This window comes from Monodelphis domestica, chromosome 3 (genome assembly GCF_027887165.1).
Source record: "Monodelphis domestica isolate mMonDom1 chromosome 3, mMonDom1.pri, whole genome shotgun sequence".
In the NCBI taxonomy this organism is placed as follows: Eukaryota; Metazoa; Chordata; class Mammalia; order Didelphimorphia; family Didelphidae; genus Monodelphis; species Monodelphis domestica.
Window position 1 is genome coordinate 494967183 of NC_077229.1, and position 11583 is coordinate 494978765.

Here is an 11583-nt window from a genome sequence, read left to right on the forward strand (position 1 = left end):
ATGGGAAATACCTAGAATGCTATTGAAGCATAGATTCACATTTGTTATCAAAGTTATAGATGAAAACTGAAATAGGTTACCCATATCTTTTAACCTTCATCCTAAAAACAAATCTCTACCAGAGGAAGGAAGAGAGGGAGGGTATACTATGAAGATATTACCTCATAGTTTCAGATATCTCACAAGAATCAACAATGTGGTCATGTCATCAATGAAGATACATAAATATGACATCTGAAGGGGGAAAAAAAGCCCTAGTCACAAGCAGCACACGAATAGCTCTAAAAATAATCAATAATAGTTCTTATGAATGGAAGCCTATAAATGGAAAGCTATGAAAGAAAACATAATAGAAAGATATTAAAGACAAAACAGAAAGTTCAGACAAGAGAGCATTCATTGCACATGTTAAAATGATTGACAGAAAAGCACTTCTAAAGCAAATAAAACAGCTCTGGAAAGGAACATAGCTGGTAAAACAGACAAAAAAGAGGATATGCATTAAAAAAAATTAGCTCCAAAGAAAAGTCTATCCATAATCCATACAAAGTCTCTGCCAACAATAGTAACAGCAAAGAAAGTAACAGTTATTTCAAATGAAAGCATAACTCCATGACCAAATGAATACATTATATCAAAATGCTATCTCCAAGAAACTTTAAAAGTTAACATGTCTTAACATGAAAGAGAGCAAACAATAAATCCCCTTGTGAAAAATTCAAACATCAAAAGATAAGAAAACTTCAAATTCATATTCTTAACATAAATCTAAGAACTTATACATTATGTATACACCCACTAATGAGGATGATCATATGTAAAGCATACTTCTACACACAAAGAACAACTAATGAATGCTGACAAGCACTCATGAAGAATTTATATCTTACTTCCATGCACAATGAAACATTTCAATCTTACATACATGCACATGTAAAAACCTTACATGCATGCATGTTCCTGATTGTTCCGGTATATCCCTGAATGTTAAAGAACACAGGACTTCAATCAAAAGTAGATGGCAGACAAAATGTGGAAAGCAGCACAGATGAAGAGACCAAGACACATAGTTTCTACAATCAACATCAAAAGATATGGAAGGACTTTGAAATTTTGGGACTGTGATCATGAGATTATATAAGAATCTGACATGTTAATATCACATGAATACGTACACATGCTACACATCAATACAATGTGAAAGAAATCTCATGGACTAGTTAAGTATATAACATATGCGTAATTGCAAAACACAAAATTCACACTGATATATAAATTTCTGTGGAAACTTCAAACAGGGAAATTTCTTTTCTGCATGAGTTTGCACAGAAATCAAAACAATGTATTACATTTGTACATATGTAAATCTGTATAGATACAACCTTTGTACATATGTGAATACTAATGTACTAATTAACTATATTGGAATAATTTATTAATATTCTAATAACTAATTATAGGGACAGCTTAGAAAAATTTGTTCAAAGTCTTCGGGAAGTAGGGACAGACGTATACTTAAGTATAGAAGTTAGATTACATTATGATTTTAGATTAATAATTGTTAGTAATATAAATTTTTACTTAGTTGAATTTATAGACAGTAGGTGATAAGACAGTTACGTATTCAAAATACTATTGAAATTGTTTTAAATTGTTACATTATTTGCTATTATGTTCAAAACCATATTCATGTAAAATCCCTATTACCTAAACCATTTTTCTATATCCAAACAGCATAGAATTAGGTAGACAGAATAGCTAAAATAGATTAGGATTTGTTGTTTTGGGAGGGTAGAGACAAATTTAACATAGTACAGGTTTAAGAATTAGATAGAAATGTAACAATATATATCTCTAAAAGGTAAGTACCATTAATACAAGATGCTGGTTGCATCTTTTTTCCAAAGACAAAAGGGGGAGGGAGGATTGTGGAAGAGAGAAATTGGGAAAGCCTGCAACAATATAGGAATAGCTAGGCCTGATGACCTGTCATTCAAACAAGAGCATTCTGGTTTGGAATGTGACAGGGAAAAGCAGGTTGGAGGAAGGGAGAGAAGAAGGGAGGAAGGGAAGAAGGAAGATTAACAGACCTAATCTTTAGTTATCATTTACCATTCAAAATAGTCCCTTATTACAAAAGACCAGTGCACCCAGGAATGTAGAAAGAAAAAACATCCTAAGACTGTTTGAAATAGGCAAGGTATTGCTCTTTCATAGAGCACACTATGCTTGCAATTTTACTTCCTATTTGGAAGAGTAAACTGCTTTCCCATTCCCCCATAGGGTATTACATGATGACAAATCTTTTAGAGACCTAGTGCCCAAACTGCAACCTTTATGTTGCATGAGAGCCACCTTCTTATCCCATATGTGAGGGAGGAAGCACTCCCATTGGTGTGTCCCAGAGGTGGTTCATGTGAGAAATGTCCTTAAGCCATTGGAGAGGGAGAGGAGAGCAGCCCCCTCCAACATGCTCTGACATGTGTGCCATAGGTTCACCAAGACAGATATAGATGGTTTTTAATTAGAACATTCTTCCTACCTCCCTTCCTAACTCAGAAAAAAATGCTATTTTGACAAATATGCATGTTCAAGGAAACAGATTACCAAAATGTCTATGTACAAAAAAATTTGTACATAAACTTTTATTCTTCTAACTTTATTCTTAAACTAAGTAATAATTTATAGGCATAAGACCATTGGATAATCTACATAAGCCTTTGGTCACTTCTATTTTTTTAAACCTGAACTACATTTTCTAAATTAAAAAAAAAAAACATCTTCCCCTTAAGCCCAATTTAAATGATGGAAAATAATTCATAAAACACTTATTATATGCCAGAAGCTAAGTGCTGGGAATGTAAATACAAGCAAGCAAAAGTAATCCCTACATTCAGGTTTTTCTGAAAGGAATAGACATTTGCTCTGAAATTGCCCAGCATCAAAGTCTGTATATTGACTTGTTTTGGAAGATTGCTTGCAAAGTTCTTCACAGAATTTCTGTTTTATTTTCTGTAAGAAAACTGCAATTCCCTTCTTAATGATCTCTTTCTTTAAGCTGATTATAATCACATTAATATGAAATTAGTAGGTGGGGGTAGGGAGGTGAGAGGAGTGGAGGGTGGGGCAGCAGCTAGGTGGTTTATAGAGAGGGAGCCAGGCCTGGAGATAAGAGGTCCTGGATTCAAATCTGTCCTCAGACACTTCCTAGATGTGTGACCCTGGGCAAATCACTTAACCCTGATTGCCTAAGCCCTTGCTACTCTTCTGTTTGGAACCAGTACCTAGTATTGCTTGTAAGATGGAAGGTAAGGGTTTAAAAAAGAAACCAACAATTTATTTTGTCTTGGAGCATAAAAGGAAATCAATTTAGTTGCTTTTATTTTTTCTAAAGAGAGCCCAATCTATCAATGGTGGTAGTCTCTCGGTAACTGAGGATGACAATTGTCTTTGTGCGTTTTTGTGCACAAAGGCACTTGTGCATGAAGATTTAAGTGGAAAAGTCGATGTACAGAGACAATCCCACTCTCTCGGCATTGGAAGCCTGGATCCATTGGCACGTTACACCTGGAGTCTTCCTCAGCTGCATTGGATGGCCATGTTGTCTTTTGTGCTCCAACACGCCCTAAGCACTCCACAGTGCCTTGCTGCATCGCCATCTCAGCTGTTGAACCTTCTTGTTGGCTTCTTCCGTCTGTTCGGCCAAAGCAGTCTTCACATGCTGGGTGAGCAAAGCCCTAGTTCACCAGGGGTCGATGACCCGATGGCTACCCTCACAAGGTTTGGCCGGCCTGTCAAAACCGTTGCCCGGGGTGTGGGCGCTGCTGCATGCTAGCAGCTACTGGGAGCCACAAGTGAGAGCTGGGTGTCAGGTATGGGTCAGAGGCTGGAGAGCTGCCCTAGGAGGGCATGACAAGCCCTCCATACCAAAGATATTACTCCTCCCTGAGCACCCCATACACCCCAATCTATCAATAATTATTTGTAAATACCTATCTTTTGTGTTCCAGGTACTGTGATAAGTGCTGGGGATGCAAAAAGAGGCAAACGACAGTGCCTGCCCTCAAGGAGTTTATAATTCATTAATTTAACATCAATTTCTAATTTATTTTTTTAAACCTCTTACCTTCTATCTTAGAATTAATCCCAGCTTAGGCCATATTTGAACCCAGAATCTCATATCTCCAGGTCTGGTTCTCAATACATTGAGCCACTTAGCAGCCCTCATTTTGTATTAGTTCATATCAGAACTGTTAAGAATTTTATTTAGTTTTTCCAGTAGTGTATCCTCTTAATCATTGGACAAAGACCTAACATTTATAGGACTAACAGTTAAATTGGCATTTGTTGATGGTCTAAGCATCCCTTCTTCTTCTTCTCCTTCGTCCACCATTGTACTACTGCTATTTCAGAAAAACAAGAGAACCCTGCGGAAATTGGGGCACTGATATTTCTGTTTCATGAGTCACCTGCCGAAAGAATGAAGGACCTTGTGACCCTTTTTATTGGTGATCTTCACTATTTCTAGCTAGGCTAGTTCTTTGTCAACAGGCATGGTTGCCTAGACCACTTCTGAAGCCTTTCTGTCTTGGTAAAGCTCTCTTATCTTTCAGAAGCCAGCCTCACCTCCAGATCACCATGAAACATTATAGTGGAGTGTTTGTGGGGAGCATAAGAATTGTTAGGGCTGAGAGGGTGAGCTAGTGAATCCCACAAAATAAGGATGATTCCAAGCCTTGTAACTCAGTAGAAGGGTAGTGAGAGCAAACTATCCCAGTCTCAAAAAACCTGTTGAAATTCTTATGTCTTAAATACCCCGTTCCCAAAATAGGATAGAGATAGAGAACATTTAATAATAGGCCTTGGTGTAAAAGAAGTCAAAGTCCCTAAGGAGCTTGGAATGCAGTGACTGGTGGTAGCATGTGGCATAAGAAAAAGAATCCTGATGCTAGAGTCAGAGGACCTGGGTTCAAATCACCCTATGACCTTGGACAAGTCATTTAACTTGGACCTCCATTTTCTCATCTGTAAAATGAGGGAGTTGGACTAGTTGGCTTCAAGATGTAACTTCAATTCTCTAGATCTGTGATCCATTAAGTTTGCACTTAGAATTATAACATTTCCCAAGGTACTTCCCAAGGACTTATGCTGAAAAATGCCAAATTCTATTTATAGATTGAAATATACTTTTTTTCACTTAAATTTTTTTCTTGCTTTTTCTTTTTTGCAGCATGGCTAGTATGGAAATGTTTTGCATGATTTCACATGTATCATTGCTGGATTTCTCAAAGGGAGGAGAGAGAATTTGGAATTCCAAAATTTTATAAATGAATGTTAAAAATAACTTTAAAAAAATAGAATTATAGCATCTCAGAGTTGGAAAGAGTCTCACTAATCCTGTTGTGAACTGGATTACCTCTTCTCATACCTGGATAGGAATCCCCTTTACAGTGTTTGACAAATACTCATCAGCTTCCAATTGAAGCCCTGGGGTAAAGAGGAGCTTTCAAAAAGGGAGAGAACATTTCAAGTCAGCCATTTTTTGAGAGTTGCCTTACTATCACCATCAATCTGGACAGATTTGAAAGATCATTACCCCCTAAGATAACCATTCCAGTCTTGGACAGCAATAATTATTGAGAATTTTTTCCTTACATCCAGGTTCAATCTGCTTCTCTGCAATTCCCCCCCCCCCCCCATTATTCTGCTCTTTGAGGCCAAGAATAAGACTAATTCCTTATTCATTCACCTGGCTTCTCTCCACCAAGTTAATATCCCAGGTCTCTTCAGCCAATCTTCCTAAGGCACAGTAAATTAGGGTTACTCATTGAAGCAGTTGAAACCAGCCCTTTTCTGCTTAAGTTTGAAGAACTGTAAATAAGGATTGAGCAGTTTCTCCTATGCAGTTCAGTCCTAACACTTTGGTAGTAAATGCTTCTCTAAATGAGTGATTGCATGGTAAGCCTGCATTCTTACTGGAATGGAAAAGGAGGACCTATGTATATGTCTAAAAAAGACTTATTGGAAGATATTCTTTACAACTGGCTGTAGATCCAAATTTGTCTAGTTTGAGGATGATAGTATTCTAACACCTTCAAAGATAGTTTCCCAGCTTTCCCTTTCTGGTTAGAGGTCCCATCTCCAACTTAGAAATGCTCCCTCCTTTTTGAAGAGTCTAGTTTGGTAACTGAGGAGTAGCAGGACTTGTGTTTCATGCACTAGCATTTTTCTAGGTGGCACAATGGAAAAAGCACTGGGCTTGAGGTCAGGAAGTTCTAAATTTAAATCTGATCTCAGACACAGTAACTGTAAAACCAGGGGCAAGCCACTTCATCTCAGTCTGTTTCCTCAGCTGTAAATGGGAATGATAATAGCCCCTAAATAATAGCCCCCCTCCCCCCAGGGTTGTTTTGAGAATCAAATGAGATATTTGCAAAGCACTTAGCACTGTACTTGGTGTACTTGTAGGTACTTAAATGCACACACTCTGCTTCCTTTCTCACTCTTGGGAGATGCTTCTGTCTCTGAGGTCCCCTCCTCCAACTGATGAGTTCCTTTGGAAATCTCCATTCTGAAGAAATGGCTAGATCAGTCATATTCCTTTACATCCTCCTAGCTCCCCCCTCCCCAGTTTTCCATACTTCTCTGCCATCTTCAAGCTGACTTCCCACCCTGGAAGATCCCTCTGCTTCTGGGGTTCACTCCTTTCAATGGTGAGTTCTTCCCCAAACCTCCCATTTGAGGAAACACTGAGGCTAGATGTGCTTATTCCTTGAGTCCTTCCCCAACTCTGCTGCTAACTCTCCTGACTTCTCAACAATACCTCTGTGATTTGGGGTCTCTTCTCTCCGGGTTCCAATTTCTCAGCTCCTTTTTCTGTGTAGTCTCCCATTAGAATGTGAGCTCCTGGAGGGCAGGGATTGGCTTTCTTTTGCTTCTGACCTAGTCCTACCTGGCACATAATAAATGCTCATCTGCCTTTATTCAGTTCCCCATGTCTGTACTTTGGTATTTTCCAGTGTAATCATTGATCGAATATGAACTTTTTGAGGGCAGGGACATACATGGACGTACCTGTCATATAGTCACCTAAAGGAATAGATGCAAGTTAACTGCCAATGAAGAATCAGAATGTTTATTCATTTAGCAGAGTTTGGTTAATAAAGGGAATATGGAAAATATGATTCCTGATCTCAGGGTCTGCGGAGTTCTTTGGGCCCAGATAGACATTTATCTGGGAAGTTATAATTGGGGAAACAGGGAAAATTTCTGGTTTTGTGGAGAAATTTTTAGAAAATAAGCAGTGAACAATTTTAACTATTTAGTAACCAATGAATAGAGACTCTAGTCTTTTTAGAATTTCTGTCTCTAAATTGATAAGGGCAGCCTGGGATTATTCTCTCAAGTGAGGTTCCTAGGCATTAAGGGGATGCCTATACCTTCCTCCGCACCTATGAATGTAAATTCAGATTCTATAGAGAAGGAATAAATAAATACCCAATCCAAAAATCTCAGGAAGAGAAAACCTTTTAAATGAAGCTATGTATAAATAAATACGTATATATGTATGCATTTTCTAAGCAAACTATTAGTTTAGTTACATTCTTTAGAGAGAAGATAGGTGACATTTGTAGATAAAATATTCCAAGAAGCAAATGGATCCTTATATACATAATGAGAAAGGCCAGAGAAACCATAAGACAAATATATAAATTTAATGGTGACAGTCATAGTATAACAGGCCAACCACACATGGATTCCAGTTCCTTCACCTTTTCTGGCTGCCCTTTTTCATCATCAGCCATACAAAGTCATGCCTGGCAGAACTCATCACATCCCTCTAAATTTGATCCAACTAATACATCCAACATAGAGTCATTGACTCTTTCATACTGGTTACTAGGCCTTAGTGCTGTCCAATGTCTAATGTTTTGATAGCCATCTTGACTGCCATATACAAACCTATTAATTCCTTGAGCTTGAATTCTGTTAAAATCTGCACTTTTTTTACATGAGTTTTTTTTAGCCATAGCATTCCTATCCAGCGGTTAGAGTTCATTTAAAAATTAGTCATATTTATACTTGTCAATAGTATAATAATGTTAACATCATTATTAGTATATTACATGTAGCATATGTTAGTATATTATAATGTATAGTATAATATATTAGTATAATTATTAATATTATAGCACTAGTATATTTTACTAGTATATTACATTAGTATATTACATATTTATATAGTATGGTATACTATTATTATAGTATTACTATAATACTTGTTATTAATGTGATAAAACCATTAGTTTTATCACATAAAATTAAGTCCATTGTTTGATTTTGTTAAGATTTGGGGTGTTAACTGTTTAGCTAATTATAGCATTAGATCATTTGCCCTTATTCCCAGGACTAAGACATATCCCCCAAGCCTGTGGGGAAAGGGAAAGGTGGGAGAATATTGTGGAGTTATGGACAGGCTGGGTGGAAAAGGAAGGGTCCAGAAATACCTGTCTGTCTCATCACTGCCATACACTGGGGTAATCATGGGGTGGGAGGAAAAAATGTATCTTGAAGTAGGGAGAAGAAGGAAGCCTACCTTCCCAAAACAGTGTGTTTCTTAACTTGATTTGGATGGGATTATGAGTTTGTAGTATTCTAGATTTAGATCTGAAAACATCCTCGAGTATCAAGTGATAACATTTGTACAACCTGGTGGAATTGCTTGTCAGCTCCAGGAGGGGCAGGGAACAGGGGAGGGAAAGAAAATGAATCATGGAAACATGGAAAAATATTTTTTAATAAAAAATTTAAATGCAAAAAACAAATCCAGTTTCCTTATTTTTCAGAAGAGGAAACAGAAGCAGGTTAAGTGTTTGCACAGGGTCAGACAAGTAAGTTTCAGAGGTAGGATCTGAACTGAGGTCTTCCTAACTCCAAGCCCAACTTTCTATCCTTTTATGGCATCAGGGTATCTGTCTGGGTGCATAATACATCTCCTCAACAGAATGTAACCTTGAAGGGAAAGATGGTTTTATTTTTGTTACTTTCTCAAAAATGTCTAACAAAGGGCTTGCACATCATAACCAATTAATACATCTTTGTCAAATGAATAAATAAAGGCTATGAGTGGAATTTATGCTTGGGATAGTCATTGGACTTGTCCTTCCAATTCTGTGATTTTATGATTCTAAAGGGCTTTGGGCACCCGTTAGATAAAGGACAATCAATATCTGCATAGAGCGCCCGTGACACTTGACCCAAGCATAGTGAAGGACCTAGGTTAGTGAGCACTTTATTTCATTGGTTCCTAAACATATTGATTGGGTTTATGCTTGTTTCAACATATGGAATTTGCTTTTGTGTTTTTATAATCAGTTTCTAGCTACAAATCCTTCTGAAAGGAGCCTTGGATTGGTCACTCCCTGTCCACCAGTGCATAGCAACAAAGAGTGAGGGGCTTTAGTCTCCCAGAGTCATTTTAGTTGTGTCTGGGCAGCAGATGGGCAGGGCGTTCTGAATTTTATCTCTGCAGATTAGCCATTTTGAAGCATTTCTTTTTTCCAAAAACTGGGTATGTTCTGGTCTGTGTCAAGGAAGTCATTTGGCCCTACGGACAAGATTATCCTCTGATCCTTAATTATCAACATGAAAATATCAAAGTGGTCAGTATTACAAAAAGGACGAGCAGAGATCATGTCCCCTGTAGATCCTTGCCCAGCTTGCTTGGAGTGCAGGGGGAAAAGATGAATGACGTGGGCAGCCTTTTTGTTCATCTGAAATTCTAGTGGTGGGGAAAAAAAAAAACTTCTTGGCCACATTTTTTTTAGACTCTTATCTTCCATCTTAGGATCAATACTGTGTATTGGTTCCAAGGCAGAAGAGTACTGTGAACTTGGACGGGGAAAAATTGTAGTCTTTATTTCAATATGATTGGTTTCCTTTGTAATCTCATGTTTTTTATTTTATACATTAAAAAATATTATTCTTGAGAAAGACTACTAAAGGAGTCCATGAAGCAAACAACAAAAGATAGAGAACCCCTATCCTACCTTATGACCCTTCCCAAATATTTATAGCAGTACTTTGTGTAGTAGCAAAGAGGTGGAAATAAAATAGATACTGATCAGTTAGGAAATGGCTAGACAAATTGTGGTACATAAATGAGATGGAATATTGCTCGAATAATGAATACAGAGAAATATGGAAGGACTTAACACTAACTGATGCAGAGTAAAATAAGCAAGCCAAGAAAGAATCATATATAGTATCTACAAGTATGTGAATGGAAAGAATAGACAGAATAATGTTTTTTACTCTTACCTTCCATCTTGGAATCAATACTGTGTATTGGCTCCGAGGCAGAAGAGTGCTAAGGGCTAGGCAATGGGGGTTAAGTGACTTGTGCAGGGTCACACAGTGAGGAAGCTTCTGAGGTTACATTTGAACCCAGGACTTCCTATCTCTAGGCCTGATTCTCAGTACACTGAGCCACCCAGCTGCACCTGAAAGAATAATTATTAAGCACATTGTAAGCACCATATAAATTTGAACTATTTTTAATCCCTTGTAATTTGGCTGTATATATATGGAGTGGTGGTTAGGTGTTGAGTGGCACAGACAAGTAACACAGGAAAAACATGGGGTTCCTCAATTTGAGTTCTACATGTACCCCCAAACCCTGGAACCCCCCCAACAAGAGGAACAAGGAACATATATTCCTTGACTTTCAAAACTTAGATTCCCAAGGGGAAAGCAGGATTTGGTGGTCAGCCAGCAGGCACCCACTTATAGAGTAGACAGGATTTAAGAGGCAGGGACCGCTGCGATGGTGAGGAAAATAGGGATCTAACTGCTCCGTGGCTTTTCCTGGGGCCTCTGTGCTCTCTTCCCCCTCGCCCTCAACCCAACCAGGTGAGAAGCGCGCCCCATCCTATCCCGCCTCGGGATCTGAACTGGGGAAAAGGAAGATTAGTTGAAAAATCCAGTTCCTTACTCAACTCTGCTTCGTAGTCCCAACATCGCACCCCCCACCCCCCGCCCGCCCCAGACAGAACAGCTGATACCCCCTTGATCCCCGGGAGCCCGCCCGGGGTGTGGATTTCCAGGCGTCTGGAGCCTGCCAGGGTTTTGCCTAAAATGGAGCAGGAGTGCGGAGGGAGGATTGGCAGAGGCAGCAAACGCGGGGAGAGGGAAGAGAAGCTGGAACTGCAGTGGCATCAGAAACTTGGGACTGTAACTTCGACAACTTCTATTTAAGGTCCCCCCTCCCCCCACCCCCTACATTCCCCCCCAACCCTCGGGAACCTGAGCCCGGGCGCAGGACAACTTGACAAATAGAAGAGCCCCGGCCGCAGGTCAGGAGGGCAGAGTGAGAGGGGGAACACCAAGTGAGCAGGGAAGGGAGCCTCTTAGCCCCAGCTAGAGGCCTGAGAGATGGAGGGCGCCCACTACGACCCGGCTCCGGCAGCCGCCGAGAGCTACTTCGGCTCAGACGAGGAAACTGAGGAGCTGGAGACTGAGGAGGAGTCCGAAGGAGAGGAAGAAACCACCGCTGAAACTGAGGACGAGCTGGACAGCAGCAGG

General features: G+C 39.2%; 1 protein-coding gene across 1 annotated transcript in view; it reads left to right on the forward strand.

Moving 5' to 3' along the window:
• Nucleotides 1-11337: 11337 nt before the first annotated feature.
• The window catches only part of CMYA5 (cardiomyopathy associated 5), a 118887-nt gene continuing 118641 nt past the window's right edge, over nucleotides 11338-11583 (forward strand). The window contains exon 1 of the mRNA XM_001381527.4: nucleotides 11338-11582. Within this exon, the coding sequence (XP_001381564.2) occupies nucleotides 11434-11582 (149 nt within the window). The 5' untranslated portion in view covers nucleotides 11338-11433. The remainder of the gene's footprint in view (nucleotide 11583) is intronic.